Here is a 21,271-nt window from a genome sequence, read left to right as displayed (position 1 = left end):
ACTTGAATAAAGTAATATAGTCAAACAATGTTGTAGCCGTAACTAAAATTGCTAGTTGGGTGACATATACAGTGGAATATTAACACTATGTATAATGATCAACTTAATTAAAATGTCAAAAATGGAATGAAGTACTCAAATGAGGTTTTAGTGAGGCTATTTATTTTCCATGAACAATGTGATCAAATACAATAGCAAGAACATGTAGAATTTAACGAAATGTATCCAGATCTACCATCAATGAATCGGCGAAAGTTTGAAGGTTTCAAGGCTTTAAATTAGAACCTGAATATTATATAAAACAAAGCCAGTTACCAATAAAGATAATATTATGAATGTATTGGCATATTTTACTTGTATTTGCATATTTACATATCCATAAGCTTCTATTAGAAGTGCTAAGGGTGATTTAGACTTGCATTATTATTCAATTCAAAAAATATCAAAGTAGGTACATCCATATAAATTCATCAAAGGCTTTGAAACCACAGGGCTATAACAGAAGGGTAGAATTCGGTAAAAACATTTTGATCTATATTTCATGAAGACGCTGTTTAGATATATTGAAAAACGCTTTTAAGAAAAATAATTTGGACCGACGAAGCAAAGTTTTCCAGGGAGGCAATTTTCAATAGAAGAAATAATAATTTTTAAGGTGTGATTTCCTAGCGACGTCCAGCGTTCGCGGTCGTTTTCCTTGAAGCGTCGTGACTCGAAGTCGCAACGTCCGGCCGTCAACGGCTGCGTCTCGACTGCTCAAAAACATGTCGAGACGCGAACGTAGACCCTAGCCATCTATACATCAGTTTGATATAAGCAGAGTTTAGCTGAAGATATTAACACAAAATGTCGAAAAAATTCACAGATGCTGAAGATGAAATATTGATTTATCAAGTACGGGAATATCCTTGTATTTATGACCATGAAAATAAAGACTTTAAAGATTACCAAATTCAGGAAAATGTATGGAAAGAAATTGCTGCAATTTTATCCAAGAATCGTAAGTATTTAAGAATAAATTCATTGTTTTCCGCTCCATATAGATAAATCCAGTTTTGTGAATAGTAGGGTTGCATTAGGTCAAGTAGGTCGATCAATTTTTCCCAATGTTTCAATTGGTATTTTATACAGTGTCCACCATAATGTTCGCTACATATGGGAATTTTTTTTACTTGTAGGATATGGAAAAATGTATAATGCTTGATCAAATGCTCGAATTTCCCATATGTAGCGAACATTATGGTGGACACTATATAATTGTTAGTATTGACAGTAAAACACAAAACTGTTTTTATCTATAAACATCTTTTATTATAAGTATGTATATTTTTCATTGGCTCAATAATTATCAGATTGTGTGTCAGATTAAAATACAAAAATATGGACACACCTATTAACTACAAATTCTAAAGACTCTGTCATTTTGCCACTCTGTTGCTCCTTCTTCGCTAAAGAAATTTGCGAACATTTATCTGATTTCCAAACCAGTTGCATCAGAAAATCCTGTTAATGGAGTAATGTTCTTTGGCAATGGAATATTTGAATCATATCCGTAATAAGATTTATTGTTTTTTTCCAAAAATCCAGCTCTTAATAGATTATGAACACAACAAGTCACCATAATCAACTTATCGCATACTTCTGCATTTTCAGTGACACGTCTGGCCCTACACAGTCGGTAGTTGTAAATAGTTTTTCTTTTATCGCCTCTAGCCGATAACTTGCTGTATGGTTTCATTAAATGTCGATGTAACCTAAACGCTTCATCTCCGATTACTACATAAGGTAGCTTCCTGTTTGTATTAGGTAGAAATTCATCATTTGGAAATAAATTTCCTAAACACACCTGATTGCATGTGAATTAAAAAAAATGGAACTGTCTCCCTCTTTATGGTAAGCACCAACATCAACAAACAGAAATTTGCAGTTTGCATCGACCATTGCTAACAGAACTATTGAAAAATAATCTTTGTAATTGTAAAATAGGGAGCCACTATTGTTGGGGCAAAAAATTCAAATGTGTTTTCCATCGATTCCTGCAATACAGTTGGGAAAATGCCATTTTTTCCAAAATTCCAACGCTTTTTCCTTTAAGTATTCACTACTACATGGTCGCAAGAAAATCGGTACCAATGTTGAACATAAAACTTTCAGTGTTTCTCGAATAATAACTGATATGTAGCTGAATGAAATGCGGAAGGCAAATGACAGGGATCTAAATGTCTCTCCAGTAGCCAAGGATCTAAAAAATAAAAAATATCTCATAAACTCTAGGTTTCTAGTTCCTACTTATATAAAGATATTTGAGATTTTAAATATTTTTTTTTAGCCGAAGAATGCAAAATTCGCTGGAAAAATATTCGCGATAATTATTTTAAAAATAAAAGAAAGCAAAAGTTAGGACCTGGTTCGGCGGCATCATCCCGACCTACCAAGTGGACACTGTTGGAACATTTGAAATTTTTAGAATTGGTGAAGACTGAACGAAGGTATGATACTTTTTTGTGTATGGATAAATTTTATTTTTAAACTAATTGTAGGTGACTTCAAAACTTTGATGAGAGTCAAATTGACAATAATTTACAGTCACAAACTTTTGATGATAACGGTCGTATTATTCAGAATTACAGATAGATAACGAAATATATGACGTCGCGTCACCGGAATCTATCGATTTGAATATACCTGCAAATCAAAATCAAATATGGGCACAAGTCCCAGCAGTAAATCAAACACTCCATCACTATCAGGAAGATTTATTAAATCCACAACAGCAAAATCAAAACTACTGCAAATTTTAGAAGAAAGGTCAAAAGAGCGCATGGAAATGTATTCGAAACTCGTAGATAATCAGAATGAAGACGAAGTTGATTTGTTTATGAGGAGCATGGCTCTAATGTTAAAGAAATTACCTCCTAATTTAATTAATGAAGCAAAATTAAAAATGTTCACCATAATAACAAATCTCCAGGCATCAATGACTAATCCAGAGCAGCCACAAAATCCCTGTTCACCAGTGCAAATGACTTCAAGTCCTCAACAAGTGGTATATTTTCAAATGCCAGGTCAACTAGAAGATATTCCAAATGAATCAGTTAACACTCCTCAACCATCAACATCTTCAGTGAACCCACAGGACAACTACACAACGAAAAACAAATATTTCCAACTATGAAGAATATTTTTTTTTTAAATACAGAATTGTATTGTTTGAGTTTTCTTGGTCATAATAAATAGTTTTTGTTCTCATTTAAAATTTTTCAAAAAATGTGTCTTACCTTAGTGTCAGAGCCAATTTTTCTTCTGAGAAATAGGAGTTTTTACTCTGTTTGTGGGTTTCTTCTTTAATTCATTTTAAACTAGGCTTAACAGAAAATTAAATTGATCCTTATTAAGCCTGAAGAACCTGCAAAACTTTTCATCGTCGTCATTTAGGTGATTTTGTATAAGGATCTTGTAATAACCTTATTCTTATTTTATTCATGTTGACGACCTGCAACTTTTGATTTGCAGTCAACTGTACTATTTGCTATGGCGGGTGTGCTCTCACTACTACAGAAACGCGGACGCCACACGCTTCAAGCAAATCCCAAAATCCCCGCGACCAGTCGTTACTGCTGAACGTCGCGGCGGGCGAACCCTGGACGTCGATAGGAAATCACACCTTTAGGCTGATTTAAATCGCGACAAAAGAAATCGGTTTTCAAGAAAAATTTAAACCATGGGATTGGCCGGCGAGATCGCCAGATCTGACACCCCTTGATTTTTATCTGTGGGATAATAAAAAGGAGAAAAGAGGAAGGGTGTACGCTAATAAACAGTAAAGAAGAGCTATCTATGTCAGCAAGTTATTACCTGTTTTGGAGAGCTACATATAAAAACGACCAATATGTCCACCAGAAAACAATTTTATAAATGTTTAGAGAGTAATGGTAGTCATTTCGAAAATTTACGATAATGATACTTTTTCTTGTTACTTTTACATATAGCTAACGAAGTATCTTGTAGTATAAATAAGCTTTTTTTATCCATTGGTATAACATCTAGATACATGGTGTTAAATTTTCTACATGTTCTGGCTATTATTTGAGCATATTGTCCTTGTAAAATAAATAGTCCCGTCAAAACTGCACTGCACGGTTCTGATAGCGTTTTTTGAGATTGATTGTTTTTATCTATTGACCCAACGGTTCTGTTTTTTTTATACACTTCATGCTTTATATAACCCCAAAACTAAAAGTGGAGAGAGATTAGGGCTGGTGTCTTATATATTGTAATTTTGATTCTTAATATTTAATCCTGGATTTATTTGATTCGGGTCGATACTTATATGTGTACCTATATAAAAATTACAAATAATGCAACATATTTCTTGCTTTGAATGAAACCTGTTGCCATAGCACTGGATAGAATTCAGCGAGATGGTTCAACCATAGCAGTGGCAGTTGAAATATGGAGGAAGTTAAGTGAGGATCTTAAGGTACAGCCCTCAAATGCTTTAAAGGAATTTAAAAAAGGAAAGGAAATGTTTTGGACAGCCGCACATTTAGAAAATTTCTTGGACCACAGACCTTGAGGAAATCAATTAACCAAAGAATAGCAAATAGCGTTTGAATATTTGCAGAAGATAGATGACAAGTTTATTCTAATAGTAATAGCTTTAACCACGGGGTCAAAGCCTTTTCCATCCTATATGTTTGAAAATAATTTTAAAACGACTCCTCCAATGATATGGTGGAAATCTATAACTCTAATTGATCCTTAAAGGTACTTTGATTGGGTCAAGCTGCAAGAAAAATTCCTAATATGTGCACTATGAATATTTCAACGAATATTTTCAACCTTTGGACTGCTCACAGCAAGCTAAGAAATAAATTAGGGAATCAAAAAGCTAGGCAACTAACGTTTTTGTTTAGATACTTTAACCAAAATACCAAAGATAAAGTGGTCAGTTTGGAGAAACAGATCCTGAAAAGGAAGATAAATGTGCCCCTGGCTACATTATTTCAATACTCTAAATAAAAGTTTTGTTTGTTTTGGGTACCAAGTAATTTAACTTTTAATATAACTAGTATAGTTAATTTAACTAGTTGTTTTTTTTTTATTTATGTGGGTTAATTTTAGTTTTACCACGTATATTCAAGATGGTATAATTAAAATGTTGTGGTTTTGCTCTATTAATGCGTATTTTTATTCTTCATGTAATTTAAAATATTATATTTTAGAAATTAGTATCGTGTTTGAATATAGATTAGGGTTTCTTAAAAACCTACCTATACCTGCTCGAGCAACGGCTACTGCATTGACGAGCCCTTCGATGACATAGGTCCAGTTCAATAAATTACACAGTTGTGATTTACGATTACATAAAGGTTTATTGTACCTTTTGGTTAGTAATAATTAACAGGTATAGACTAATGAACGATTTACAATGTTGAAGTTATTTACCAGGGTTTACAATATTAGTTGACGTTACCAGCCTTCCAGAATCACAAGACCAATAGCAGGAACTTAGCAGGAACCAGGAACGGCATTAGCACTAACGTCACCTTGGTTTGTGCAGCTATTGACAACCACTGTTGCACTCACAACGTTGCACTCACTTTCAGTTCAGTTTTCCACCTTTACGCACACTTATTCACTATAGACCTTTTTACATAACTTAAACTACTTTATCGTAACAATTAGGTATACATATATGAACTTTAGACAAATACTTAAACGGAAGAGAGTGAGAGAGAGAGGAATTGCTTGCGCCAACTTGCTCTTGACTAACTTATTTTCTCGGTACTTTAAGCTTTGTGAATTCCTTCACTGGTGAAAGAAACCTTGTGTTTCGGGGGCGCGAGAGTAGGTACTTCTTTTTGCGGCGACGGAGTGAATACTGATTTTTTCTCGTGGGACTCGGGGTGAAATGTTGGGTAAAAATGTGGGATGCACGTGTGTCATGGGGCCAACACTTAAGTGAACTTGAGGAGAAAAATGGATTTTTAAGTGCACTTAAGCTAAACTGGTAACAAAGGCATTTCTTAAAAAGTAGGTAAAAACACATGTTGGGATTTGGGAGAAAGTTCAGGCAAAAATTATTTACTTGAGAAAAAAGGTATTATTCGTTTGACAACCATAAACTTCGATTCCATAAAATCATAAAATAAAATAAATTGTTAAAATTAACTTTTAACAGTGTTATTAAGAAAAGTTTGAAAATATCAAACAAGTTATAAATCTATTTTTTTATGTATATCCGGTATATAGAAATTAATATCCGATATTTATAAAAAATAATATCCGATATTTTTTATAAATATCGGATAAATCATATTTTCGTTGATTCTTATTGATTTACTTAATCAATTTACTTTATTATACTTATCAAATTTTATTGAATGCTCTTTTCAATGATACTAAATTTGTTAAAATAGGCCAAACCGTTAGAAGTAAAAGCCGGTTATTTCAAAAACAACTGAACGCCCTCCCATCATCTTTGTTTTTTAAATAACTGCTTTTTTTATACAACACCATATGTTTAATATGGGAAATTTAAACAAAATGCAAATTCAAAAGATTTAAAAGTACTAAAGATATAGTCTGCATCCAAAGTTTGCAGAAATATTAAACATTAATATGAGTTAGTTAATTGTTAAACTTCTTGTGTAATATAAGTTTAGGGAATTTATATTGCTCATTTGTAATATCCTGGATTTTGGGCTTTTTAAAGTCAAATAAGCTGCATCCTTAAATAAGGTGTGGGATTTTCTTTCAAGAAAATGGCCTGACTAAACCCAAGCCATCCCATCTAAAAAAAAATTAATCTTGTATTAAACTTTTAATATCTGGGTTTAAAAAAAAACACTTTTTGGTAAAACAATAACTAATATTTAATTACAATCGCTCAATATCATAACAATAAAGGTCCGACATAGCAAACTTTGAAGAAAAAAATGTAAAATTACGTAGTAGAATGTACGAAGGTGGAACCCCTGACAAAAAAAAATGCAAAAGAAAATGTTTCCAATAAAGAAATATAAAGTTTACGTATAGAATTACAATAATATATTTATGAATATTATCACAGTGCCTGCCTTTAATAAAGTTAATTCGGTCAAAAAATCTCCTATTACGTTTGTTGTCGTTCTTCATCATTTTTATACTAATCTCACAATATATAGTATAACAAAATGTTTCTAAGATAAGGTGAAATTATTGTTTTATCGTCGGATAAGAAAATTTCGGCAAACATAAGCCGAACTTTGATTCGATTCCTGAGAAAATAGGCACGGAAACGGAATAACCACCGATATGGTCCGGATTTGTACTTGGTTTATCACCGGCTAAGGAGGCCACTTTTAGTTCCGATCCCGAGGGACGACTAAAAAATAAAACAGTTTTACGGTTAAAAAAAAAAGTAGTAAATACGGTTTTAATGCAATTTCAACATAAAAATGTATTTTAAGATTACTTGTATCTAGTTGTAAGATTACTTTACATGTAATCTTACAACTAAGTTCTAAAAACAGAGTTGATAAATGACATGAGAGTAAAAAGTTAAGTTTTATGTCCGGTTTCAGCAAACTGTTAGCAACAGAATTTTAATTTTTAATGCAACGTTAACGTCATTAGACCATACGTGATACGTGATAAACTTTTTTAGATTTTCGTATATAGAATAGATTTTCGTATATAGAATAGAATTTTAATTTATTGGTATAGATATTTAAAAATATCTATTTACTGGCAACTAATTTCGTGACCTACTATAATCCTTAGAGGAAAGCTTTCCAGAACATGGACAATATCCTCTTGAACAATCATATTTTAAGGATATAAATTTAGGGCATTAGGATTAATTAAGGATTTCATTATTTAAGAGTGAAGAACGATCACGACATTGTAGGAATCACGACTTTTTAGATAAGTTCATGACAGATCACATGTCAAACGTCAGCGTCGCCAACTTCATTTTAATATATCTTTTGTTGGTAACACTAAAAATATTCAGAGTGAGCAATATCAAAAGGACACAACTGCTATAAAATTGGGGTGGCCATTTGCTATTTTTTTTAATAGTTTCAATAGCGCACATTTAGATTTTTCTTTTATTTTTCGATATCAGTTTTTGCATACTTAAAACATGAGTCTGATTTACTCCGACTGATATTATTAAAAACGTGATTGTAATAGGTCTTGAATGGCGATGGGCCCTTCTTCTATTCTATATTCATCTAGTTTAGTTTTTTGTAATAATGTGTTCAGAAACCATGTGTTCACCCAATTTTATTAGGCACTGTACATTTTATTTGCAATAACATGATCTAATATTGTTTTACTTGTGTGTTGTTCGTGTAGCATGTACCTTATTTATTTGAAAATCATTCACGAATATAATATGTTTATACTCATTAACTATAAGCGAATCTAGAAGTAAGATTATATTGATTATTACCAATGAACACATGAATTTTTCTCCTTTTCCTTTGCTTTGTCTATTTCTTTAAGGAATGTAGGAAAGTAACTACTTGGTAGTCTGTATATACTGTTAATAGTGCATTTAGGTTTTTTCTTAAGTTATAACTAGAAAATTGCAGTCTTCTGGGTTAATAGTGGACATGTCTTTTATCGTAAAGTTGATATTATTCCTTACATAGATACTACTACCCCCTCCTCTCGCAACTATAAAACTGTGTTTCATTTTGATAGATTTTTAATTTTTTTATGCCTGTTGTACCAATATTTCATTTAATTGTCCAGTTTATTTCTTGGGCTTCGTGTGTTAATGTATAATAGATTTAAATTATTGAAGAGTAGTTCCTCAAGTATTTTCAATATATTTTGTCCAATTAATTGCCTCTTATTATTCCTGTAGTATAGTGGCTCAAAGTATTTGATTTTCAAAGGTGGATCAGTATCATTATCCCTCAAGTATTTTTTGTCATTGATTATAGTTTGTTAAATCCTCATTAAAGTATATATTATTTACAGATTCATCTATTTTGATGCGTTTATTCAACCTGATGCACATCAAAATTTTAATTTCTTCACTTTTAAATTTTAATACAATTGGTCCAGAGTCCGGTAAAATATCAGCGACCTGCTGTTTTGGTACTCCAACTACGACTAGGCTTTTCCGCTTCTCCATCTGTTCCTATATGTTTAGCTTGAATTCCAGGGCATCAACTCATTTTCTTAAAGCCTCATTTTCATCCTTCTTAAAGCCTCATTTTTACCTTCCTCATATCACCGAAGACGTCTTAAGTTTAAACATTGTATCCATCAAATTCGTCCGATATAATCTGCATAGATTTTTTAATATCTTGCATCTCTTGCTTGTATTGTTTTCCTAAAAGGGTCCAGATATTCTTTATACAGGGCTCTCATTAGGTGTACCACTTTCTCTTACTTCTTATCCCATTTTTTTGCAACCTAATATTTTATTTTCACTAATAACTATTTTTGCCTACCACACATAACTTGGTTGGTAACTTAATCCACAAGCGTCGCAATCCACTTCAAATTTGGAATCTTGCAACGCCATAATGGAAAAAAATTTAAGAAAAAATTAAAAAAGAAATGTGAACCGTTTGTAGTGTTTTCCCCAATAGCGTCAAAATACACAAATTCGATGAAACTACTAGATCATGAGATAATACTGAAATTTGCCGGTAACTTGCCTGCTTTGAGTATCATAAGAATCAAATTTATAAAAATATCTTCGTCTTACCTTCCTCCGAAATCAACATATAACAACCTCTGTAACAGTTCATATGTAACTAAAGTCACACCAAATTGAGGTGACGATCTGCATACACGAGCTGCAAATTTTTAAAAAATCCTTGAGAAAATTCGAAAAAAATACTTAAAATAACTTACCGATAGATCCTTTCCAGAATGCTCTGAATCCTTCTTCTTTGTAAATTTTCCTGGTGGCATCCAATACGCCACTGTACGTCGTTTGTCCAGCCCTGGCGACCACCTGGAGGCGGGTCTTGATGACATCAGCTGGGGTGACCAATGAAGCCGCAGGAATACCCGCGATTGCACCGGCTAGCAGTAACGTCATCGGGTGGTTATAGCCATTCTCGTCCGCCAAACTGAAATAATCAGCGTATTATAGTGGAAAAATAAAGTGTATAGACCTAGGGTAGTACAATGCAGCTTAGTTGTTATAGGAGGCAAAGTAAACAAAAATCAAAACATATCATACATAGATTAATTTATTTATTTAATTTTTCAAATAACACCGTACAATTTGAGCCATTTAAACAAATTATTGCACCTAGATTAGAAGCAATCTGTATGTGAAGGAGGTTAAATTAGTTTCTATAACATAATGGACTAAAATAATTTCTTTTACAACCTGCATGTATTTAATAAACAGATATTAAGGTTAATGAAACCTTATTCTATATGGCAGAATTGGATACATTGGTTTAAGATGTGTTTCGTATTTTATACTGTTTATACTTGAATTACATATGTTAGGATATATAAAATTCCTTGCTAATTATATATATACAAAATAAAAACAGCCAAATATAAAAAAGAATAGTCAAATTCTAGTTGGATACCTATCTAGTTTGTTATGCATGCTCAACTTTTGTTTGTAAGTCCTTGTTATTGTATAGAAAAAGATAAATGGCATAAAAAGATAAGATTTCGAATTGATGTATATTATCGTTGACAAGCCGTTCAGTAGGATAAAGTTTTTCTTTCTGAAAGTATAATTTTATACCACATTCAGACGTTCGAGCGGGTTTATGTATAGATCAGTAGCACAATAATAGCATATTGTCATATATAGCATATAGAGGCTCAACTACAGCTTTGTATAAGTAGTTTTTGGTTCATAAACTTAGGCACCTCATAAAACTTGAAGACTAACCTTCTCACCTTGATAACCAAACTACCAATATAATCAGACTATTCAAGTTGTTATTAACTATGACACCTGAATATTTAATGCCTTTAGCTTTATTTATTTTAAGTCCTGTTCCTGGCAGCTGCAAAGAGTTCAAATTATGTCTGTTGGCTTTATTAAAAGAAAATGGATGTATTTATATTAGGGGTTAGTTTGTTAAAGTCTAGCCAGTCCTTTACCATTGCAATACCCAGTCCTGCTTTAGTTTTGACTCCTTTTCAACTATCATCGGTAAATACCAAAGCTATGTCGCCTGCACATGATATAAATAGGCCTTGTATTTATTCTAACCTGTTGTGTTCTGTCTTTAAAATAGCCTCAAAAGAGGTCCCACACAGTGTCCTTCACTGCGTAGTGCTTAAGCATTTCTAGCAGTTTTTTATGAGGCACCGTGTTAAAAGCCTTTACAGGGTGTAAAAAACACCGAGTCATTTTTTGTTCCAGTCCAGGTAAGATTTGATAGAGTCAACAAGTCTAAGTATAGCGTGATTTGTGCTCACAACTTATGAACCTCCCTTTGGAGCTCAAACTGATTATTATTTAAAAGTTAATAAAAAAATTATATAGTCTCTAAGACATTTCTCAAAAAAATTGGCAAAATTACTAATAAGGCTTATTATCTTTTATTTGATTTTACCTGAACCGAAAATTTGGTAATTTTGCAATTACATTAAATTGAATAATTCAACATTCGCTTATTAAAAGTTTTTTAAACTTTGCACGAGGGTTTGCCAGATTGGTCTCTTCAAAAAGTTATCTTACGTTCTTTCTGTAAAATGTACAGGGAAGCCAATAATTGACCCCCTTAAAATTTACATGGGATTTCCTATGTTCCGCTCGGCGACGCACCACCCGGTATATTGACTAATAGATAATTGCAGTGAAGAAGTTATTTGTAATAGCCAAATCGTGGTTCAAAATATTTGTATTTATGTCACGCAAAAATATTGTAAAATCTTCACTCTGTAAGTTAACCAATTATTATAAGACATATTGTTCATCTCAAACCTCACCTCCGTTAAGGTGACCTGTGAAGGTGTATAAGAATGAAATTTATGTTTAATGTTAGTTGAGTTTATTGTATTTCTTATTGTGTTTTAATTTCTCATACCAAAATGCAATGTTGTATATTTAAATTTTTAAAGCACCTATCTATATATAATGTGACACACCAAGTCCAATCAAATGTGCAACTTAATTAAAGAAAAACAAAACAGAAAAAACCTAGCATAACAATAAATACTTTTCTACAACAAATTTATTTACTTCTTGTACATATTTCTTTCCTATTGTAATGTTTCTTACGGTATATTGATATGCCAATTGTGTATTATCCCAAACTGAAATTACATGCCTAAGTAGAGAATCTATAATTAATTTATAAAAGTGTATAAGTAGTTTTCTTGACAGAATTTCTCTTAGTAAATAGCATCTGGGTAATAAAGCCCAATTTTTTTTAAGTATTGAACATACGCCAACACCTAGATATTTTACATTTGTAACGGCTTTCATTGGCTCACTTAATGTTACAATTAAAATTTTCTTATAATTTGGACGGTTAGCATTAGTAATTGAAAAAGTTATATCTTTGTAATATTTAGCTTTGGAATCCAGGAATTCTTTCACTTTCAAAAGACCTTTCCTTAATTCTACACGAACTGCAACTTCACCCTCTATTTCAAGAGTCAACATAGATTTTAACCGAATAGGTACTCAGACTGTTTCCTGTGGTACTCCTATATTGACTATCCTTACATTACTAACTTTGCATATTGGTTTCTATTACTTAGGTAATTTTTGAACAAGTTCAGAACATTACTTGTAACACCACTAGTTCTTTAAGATTTTAAATAATTTAATATGAGAGAAACGTCAAATGCGTCTTTAAATAAGCCTAGAAAGATTGTAAGGCATTTTTTATCTTTTCTCAAATTCTTTGCTATTAGGGCAACCACTTCCTGTAAAGAATCTTTTGTATTTCCAATTTTAAAAATAATGTTAATAATGTAGATTATGGATATTTTTATGAATTGATGTAGCATCTTAATGGTTTTTATATTAAAAGCCAATAAAATTTCCTTATGAGACGGTGACTTTGTTTTTTGTTTCTTTGTTTACCAACTATTAGACGGAGATCGATAGTACGACTAAGAGATATTTTACCTTGCTTTGGTATGTGCGTAAGCGGGAAAGTAGATGGCGCTAAAAGGCACGTCTCTCAAAAGACACGCTCGGGCTCCTTTGTACAGCCCGAACAATCCCAGTTCTTTGACTACAGTCCAAGCGCGAACTTTCGATCCCACGGCGATTTCTCCGGCCACTTGCAGCCGGATTTTCACGATTTCCAACGGATTTGTAAATACCACTTGGGAACCGCCTGCCTAAAAGTTACAATTAATGTAGAAAACATTTCCAGCATATAAAGCGTGGCAAAAAAGGTAAACTACTTACGCAGCCACCAGACAGAATTTCACCCCATAAAGGTATGCGACCGTTTTTATCCGTTAATTTATCTCTCACCAAATCGTTTACCTAGAAAAAGTCTGTTTTAAATGAAGATTTCAAAAAGCGGTAGATAGTAAGTGGTTTACAGTGAGCTTGATGGCTTTTTCCGGAGCGACTCCCAACAGTTGCGGCACTAATCCTCGATATAAACCGAAGACACCCTCGTGTCTAACAACCTTTTTGAAACAATCAATGCTGTTTCTGTACATCAATTCGCCCACCAAAGACCCCGTGCGTTGGTTCTGCATTCTGGTTTTAACCAGATCGATAGGGTAGACGGCCGTAGCTCCCACCGCTAGAATTGTAAGTGATTATTTATTATAAGATTACTTTGTTGAGCAAGTTTTGTGCACGTGACAATTTATTTATAAAAAATGCCAATTTCTACAAAAAGATAACTTAAAGTTATTAATATAGAAAAATAAGCCGTTGGCACAGAATCCAAAAACAAAAGTCTATTGGCATCTTCTTCTTCTTCATCAGCCTTCTCCAATCTACTTCTAGATATAGGCCTCTGCGTGAGTTTCCATTCGTGTCAGTTTTGGGCAATTCTAGGACTATCTATTCTATTTTTTCTCTAGGCTGCCGCTGTATCACTCTCTTTGTCCATCTCTCCTCATCTTGATCGACCCAGGTCCATTGCAACTCCGCAGCTCTCTTATATATATCAACGAATCTAGTCCTCCTTCTTATCTCCTGATTTATTTTCCTATCCCAGTACAGTCAATCAGACTGGGAGAATGACAATTTTTTAGTGAATTACATGCTCCGGGAACGTTAAGTGAAATAGAACAGCCCCAGTAAATTATTACGTGCCATTCATATTAATTTAATGCGATTTTTTTCTTGTTAAATTATACTCTTAATTAATAATCTTTTCTCTATTGCATCTTGGAACTAAAAGTTACCTTTAGTTGGGATTAAATTATAATATAAAAACTGTCATGTGCACTAAAATATTTCTGAAACACTGTGGGAATTATTAGGGAATCTGGACATAAGCATTAGTAGGATACTGGGTGATCCAGAAAGTTGTTAATTTTATAAAATTAAATTAAAAAAAAACCCGTTGTAACAAATTTATTCTTAAAATTTACAGAAAACTTGGGAAATTTATGTCTTAAAAATTACGTTGTCCAAATGTGCCCCATTTCTTTCCAGGCACTCCTCAAGCCGAGCCCTAAAATTTTCAATAACGCGTTGGCAAGTTTCTGGAGTTATCGCTTCAATTTCTTGCTGGATATTGGCCTTTAGATCATTCAGGGTGGCGGGTCGGTTGCTGTACACCTTACTCTTAAGGTATCCCCACAAAAAAAAATCGCATCGGGTCAGGTCCGGGCTTTGGGCGGGCCACTGAATGTCCCCTCTTCGGGAAATTAATTTATTGGAAAAAAGCGCCTGAACGACAGGCAAAGACAGGTTGGAGGTGTGGCAGGTGGCACCGTCCTGCTGAAACCAAGTGTTTCGATTGTATCCCTCAAACTCCTGAAGGGCGGGAGCGAAAAATGTTTGAAGCATGTCTATGTAACGCTGCGAATTTACGGTAATTGCCTCGAGCGTCTTCGAAAAAATAGGGACCGATTATTCCTGATCCCGACATTGCAGCCCAAACCGTGACCTTTGGGCTATGCAGGGGCCTTTGATGTTATTACTGCGAGTTTGTTGCACACCAGTAGCACAATTTTGGGTGTTCACATGGCCATTTAGGTGAAAATGAGCCTCATCGGAGAAAAAAATATTGTTGAATCGCTGAAATCGATTCATTACTTCGTTGGCGAACAAAAGTCTTGCAGGAGGGTCATTTTCCTTTTATTCCTGCACTAATTGAATTTTGTAAGGATGCATGTTTAAATCTTTGTGAAGAATTCGCAGCACCGACGATCTGGAGACATTTAATGCCGCTGCGCGCTTGCGGGAAGACAAGGTCGGTTCTCGGCGTATAGACGCTCTCCGAGCAACCGTTTCGGGAACTCTCGTTGTCCTTGGCCGACCCAAATTTCGTTTATTTAACGTCGAACCGGTGTCGTTAAACTTACGTACCCATTTTACGATCAGCTGTGGGCTTGGGCACTGGTTAATGTCATGCAAATCAAAATGTGCCCGATATCTACGGCGCACAATGGTGGCCGAATTGTTGTTACGGAAATACTCTCGTACACAAAACGAGCGTTGCTCTCCCGTATAGCGCTGCATGGTGACTAAATTTCCCTGAACCAAGCTATCGATTGAGCACGCGCGCACGGTTCTAGCCCCCCTACCAAATTTTATACGAAGCGTCAAAAAATGAACAACTTTCTGAACCACCCGTTATAAGGACGATTTGAAATTAAATAATAAAACATATATTAAACTAAATTAGTTTTTTGAATCATTTGTTTTAAATTAGAAATGAGTATTAGTAAAATTTATGTTGTTTCAAAATCTAAACATTTGAGTTGGTTTAATATTATGTCGGCTTATATATTATTGTATACAGAGTGTTTCAGAACTAACGGATCAAACTTCTAGGGGTTGTTCAGTGTTAGAATCCATTTGAGTATAGGAACCCATGTCCGGAAATGTGTCACTACGGCCCTAAGCGCGCTTAAATTTAGAAAAAATATTAATTGCCTAAATAGCATCTGATGCATTTATTTTTACCTTTTGTATATGATACCATTACAACAATTGTTTAAAATGTCTTCCTCCAATCTCAATACACCGATTTAAACGCCGCACGTGATTTCGGCGGATTACACTAAAAATTTGATCCTCGTTTTGAATGATTTCAAATGCTGCTGTTATTCGTCCAATTAAGTCTAGCTCTGATTCTACTGGAGTTTCGTAGACTAAAGACTTTACATGTCTCCTTAAGAAAAAATCGAGCGACGTTAAATCGGGTGACCTAGGAGGCCAAGAAACTGCTCCACCTCTGGCAATCCAACGGTGCCAACATCCAAACCGCTGAGCCAAATACTCGCGTACTTGTACAGCAAAGTGAGCCGGCGCTCCATCATGCTGAAACCACATTTGCCGTCGAACGTTTAGTGGAACATTTTCAAGGAGTTCTGGGAGAACTTCCTCCAAGAAACGCAGATAAATAGGTCCTGTTAACCGTTCCGGTAGAGGTATGGCCCAATTAAATAATCATCAACAATGCCTGCCCATACGTTGACAGACCAACTATTCTGATGTTTTTTTGGAAAAATTGCATAAGGATTTTCTTCGTCCCAAACATGGCTATTCCTAATATTAAAAATACCGTCTCTTGTGAAAGAGGCTTCATCGGTCCACAAAACGTATCGTAAAAAATTTGGTTGTGCAATGATGTGATCCAGAAGCCATCGACAAAATTGAACTCTAGGATGATAATCGGCTGCAGTCAGACCTTGAACTTTCTGGAAGTGGTAAGGATGGAGTTGTTGCTTGTATGGTACCAGCCAGACAGAAGCGTTCAACTCGTATTCATATTCTTAGCGACGTCACATGTGCTATTTGATGGTTCATCGGCAACTCGCTGAAACACCTCTTCTTCAAATTCGACCGTTCTTACGGTTCGAGCAACACCAGTATCATGCATCTTGGTCTTAAACATGCCTGTCTCAGCGAGCCGCCGATGAATCGCAATAAACTTTTTGTATCCAGGATGCTGTCGTTCGGGATAACGTTCATGATACAACCGCGATGCTGCTCGTGCATAGCAGTTTGTTGCTCCGTATGCCAAATGCGTATCCGCCAATTCTTGATTGGTAAAGTTTTCCATTAGCAATAAATGTTTAAAAATTACATTGAGAATTGACATTGATAAGCGTTGATTTTAAACAATAATTGTTGTTATGGTATCATGTACAAAAGGTAAAAATAAATGCAACAGATCCTATTTAGGTAATAAATGTTTTTTATAAATTTTAACGCGTCTTAGGGCCGTAGTGGCATAGTGACGCATTTCCAGACATGGGTTGCTATACTCAAATGGATTCTTCTGTTGCACTGAACAACCCCCAGAAGTTTGATCCCATAGTTCTGAAAGACCCTGTATAAGTAAAAATGTGAATTCTTAAAATGGCATAGCTCCGCTAAAAATATAGATGGTAATTAAGTAATATTAACAATATTATACAGTGAACGGCAAAAATATGGAACAAATTCAATAAGAAATAAATGAGGGTGTGTTCGAAAAAACGCTCGCACACGTCGACTAATATTTTTGATTGCGTATTTTTTTTCAACGAAAAATTTATATACAGTGTGTCTCATGTAGCCGTGGTCAATACCAACTTTCTTATTTTAAATGGAATACCCCGCATGTGATTATATTTTTGGATTCTATACAAAATTATAAACATTTTGATATATCACATGCCATACTTTTATTCAACTGTTTCTAAGATACGCGGTTTTCATAATTGCTATTTAAATTAATTTAAAAGCCTCTAAAACTTAATCTACTAAAAATCGAAAAAAACGGATTTCACATTTCTATTCTTAGTTTTTAATTCCTTTTTTCTGAAAACATACAAAATATGATACGACTACTGCTCTGTTATTGACCAGGGTGCCGGGTTCCTATTTGATTTCGTGTATTTTTCTCTAATCCTGTGATATAACTTTGATTTCAAAACTTTCATCTTTTTATTGTCATCAATTGTGCTTTTTACACGTCTGTCAACAATAAATTTTTAATTTTTTTCTAAATACAAGAAAAAAATTCCATTGGTATTGTAGATTAAGGTAATCAATTAATTGAAGTTGATATTTTAAAATCATTTACAATATCGGAATATCTATATATATTAAAAAATGTCAAAAAGAATTGGATAGGCCCAAAACTGCCTGGCGGATACCAGATATTGCTGATATTTTTTAGAAACATAAACTAACTTCTTAAGATTACAACACACTAAATATAATAGGCACATAATTATGCTAAAATAATATTTCAGTGAACAGCATCTTTCCTAGCATAAATCCAGACAAGTAACAAATGGATATAAATAAATACAGCAAGCAAATCACCTACCAGAATATTTCCACTAAGGTAAAACCTTGGCTACAGGCCTTACCACTCTAGATACAGAGCGAAAATTAGTGTTAATATTAGAGTATGAAGAAACATGTAATAACCTAATCATTAAATAAATTATGTGCGATTTATAATGAGAAATTCAAAAAGATTATTGGACTATCTGATTGGAAAATTTTAGAGATGGATAGATTGTTTTATGTAAAACTGTTTCAAATAATTGGAGAAACTTGTTGATTACCATACATTTTCCAGGATTAGGCTAGTGTAGAAAACGTTCATGTATTTGAAAGCTTTGGTCAATAAACAAAGATTGTATATTATAGAAAGCCACTCATAGATATATGTATCCAATTTTGTGCAAACCTTTTAAAGATTTGCAACCAAGTGCAAACCTTTGTTAACGACCCAGTTAGCAATCTGATAAGAGCAAAACAACGTAATAGTAATTATTTTAAAATATAAAAAAATCTGCTAAACAACCACAAGAGACTTCAAATCTTATACCATCAAAGCTGTTTTCGCTATTTCAATTTAAAAATATAATGCCAACAAATATCCCTAATTAATAAGTAAGATATCACATTCAGTTTACTGCGGGAAAGTAAGCTGGGGTAGGGAAGGTTATGCCAGGTTAGTAACAATACACATTGAGAATCGCGTGCAAAAATAATCTCTACGACTTACCTCCGGCCACTGAACCTAAAGAAAAACGATAGACGCTTTCGAGGATTTGTATAACCACTCCCCGTTCCTCTGGACTCTAAAATATACGTGACAGAAACGACGCAAAATTTAGTATTTGAATAACAATAATATACAAATGTAATGATGATAGAATATGCCAATGAAGACGATAATATTAATCATTATGTGAGACATAGATGCGATGATACCAAATAAAACATAATTAAATACACCCAAAGTCTTATGGAAAATTATTACACTTACCGAAACAGCATGAATTTCCGCTAATCTACTAGTAATTTGTTTAAAATACGGTTCAGGAGCTATGGCATAGAGGTCATTATACACGATGCGCCTAAAAAACACTAAATTTAACCATAAATTACTTAATAAAATGACTTTATCGTATCACCAACCCTTCTACTAGTGCCTCCCTATGCGATAATCTAACCCAATAAGTGATCCGAAATGCAGCAATTATTTGAATATTAAATAAGTGTATCAATATCAAGCTTTTTTTTCGAACTTACCCTGTTTGATGTAAAACGTCCATAAGGTGAAATAAAATCTCTACTTCGAGGGGAGTCATCTGGGACATGGCCTGGGCGGAATGCATGAATTCCTCCTTACTGACTTCCTGAGTTCTATGACCGTTAGTTACGTTCAAATAAATGCGTTTTACCAATTCCATATTGTTTAGTAAAGCATTAAAGGCAATAAAGTATGGAAAACTGACTCGTTTGCTTTGGGTTTCTCCTTGGACGGCCTGTGTACAAATAAAAGCTTAGAAATTACTTAACCTTTTCCATTTTTTTCTATCCACTTACTTCGATAAGATGCGCTTGTACTTGCTTGGTAAGCAAATGGCTTTTAATACTAATCATAATGTCTTGAAAATCGAGTAGCGAAATGAATCCGGAGCCGTCTTTGTCCGCTCTCTTGAATCCTTCGATGGCGTATTCCTCGTGGAAATCATGGAGGAACTGACTGAACTCGTGGTAAGTAACCAACCGTTGTTTTTGCTTACCAAAGTACAATTGAACAAACGGGGATTCCATGTTGAACGGAATGCGCTGATGTAGCTCGGTTTTTTTCATTACTTCGACGAATTCCGCTAAAAGAAAGAATAGGTCTCAAACGTAGGAAAACACGTAGCGTTTTTTGAAAAATATTAGAATACCAATGTCACTGATACCAAATCAGCGTTTGCTAACCATTTGCTGGCCTCTATACATAATTTTTCTCCAGGGGTGGGAGCTGAAATGCTTCATTAATGCCTTAAAGGTAGGAAGCTTGACCTTTTGGAGAAAAAATGGAAATTACAAAAGCTAAAAAGAGTCCTGTTCTCGTGTGTGTGAATGGCGTTTTTACTTTTGAACCTAATTTAATTTTCAATAATTTAATGTAGCTAAGTATTTTTTAAATATTTTCCTTTAAGTCATATTCTTCAGCTTGCATTGGTTGACGTGTTAAGTAATTTAGCATTAGGTCTTACTTAGCTTTAGCTTGTCTTCTAGAGGCACCTTTCGGTACCTCTACTGCGTTATGACTTATTTCATTTTAAAATGAAAGCGACGGGCAATATGTGCATATTTTAGAGCAAAATCATTTTAAAAATTTCTAAAAAATTACTATTAAATTCGCCTTCAAAATTTTATCTACGTATACATTGTTTTATTGTAACGCATTTCTATTTAACTATAAGCTACATCTTGATTTGAATTTTTTCTCCAAAGAATTGAGAATATTGACTCTTAGGAAATATTCGATGCTACAACGATATGAAAACTAATAAATCAAATTGGTCAAATTGTGGATTATCAATTAAAGAACAGGTTCCTTTAAAAAGACTAAAATACCGCAATTTTTTTTTATTTTAAAGAACTTATCTAATAATGGCCTAGTTTAAAAATTTACTTTTTCAATAATAGGGTATCTAATTCTAGTCTTAAAAGGAATTTTCCTAGCTTCATTAACCAAAATTTAGACTATAAAGACCTAAAATTTCACCTACAAAATCCTCCTATAAACTTTTTCAATTATTTCAATTACAATTAACTTTCACTTAATAATTTTTATTGCCTAATTTATGTACCGGCAACTGCTGGCACAAAATTTGTTTAAACTGAAAGAATTACTATCTCTTAACTTCTTAAATTAAT

The 21,271-nt window shown here is 33.7% G+C and overlaps 1 protein-coding gene across 3 annotated transcripts in view; it reads right to left on the bottom strand.

Annotated features, from left to right (window-relative positions):
* Positions 1-6,853: 6,853 nt before the first annotated feature.
* Positions 6,854-21,271, bottom strand: part of LOC126738971 (calcium-binding mitochondrial carrier protein Aralar1) — a 28,497-nt gene continuing 14,079 nt past the window's right edge. For all 3 annotated transcript variants that reach the window (XM_050444480.1, XM_050444483.1, XM_050444481.1), the window contains exons 3-12: positions 19,937-20,223; positions 19,640-19,875; positions 19,374-19,464; positions 19,110-19,185; positions 13,507-13,715; positions 13,367-13,447; positions 13,079-13,296; positions 9,868-10,088; positions 9,719-9,809; positions 6,854-7,369 (exon numbers count right to left, since the gene is read on the bottom strand). In XM_050444480.1, coding sequence (XP_050300437.1) covers positions 7,201-7,369; positions 9,719-9,809; positions 9,868-10,088; positions 13,079-13,296; positions 13,367-13,447; positions 13,507-13,715; positions 19,110-19,185; positions 19,374-19,464; positions 19,640-19,875; positions 19,937-20,223 — 1,679 coding nt within the window. In that variant the 3' untranslated portion in view covers positions 6,854-7,200. The remainder of the gene's footprint in view (positions 7,370-9,718; positions 9,810-9,867; positions 10,089-13,078; positions 13,297-13,366; positions 13,448-13,506; positions 13,716-19,109; positions 19,186-19,373; positions 19,465-19,639; positions 19,876-19,936; positions 20,224-21,271) is intronic.

Source organism: Anthonomus grandis, chromosome 7 (genome assembly GCF_022605725.1).
Source record: "Anthonomus grandis grandis chromosome 7, icAntGran1.3, whole genome shotgun sequence".
NCBI classification, from domain to species: domain Eukaryota; kingdom Metazoa; phylum Arthropoda; class Insecta; order Coleoptera; family Curculionidae; genus Anthonomus; species Anthonomus grandis.
The sequence above is the reverse complement of the archived record's forward strand: the minus strand, read 5'-3'. Positions and strand labels throughout refer to the sequence as shown.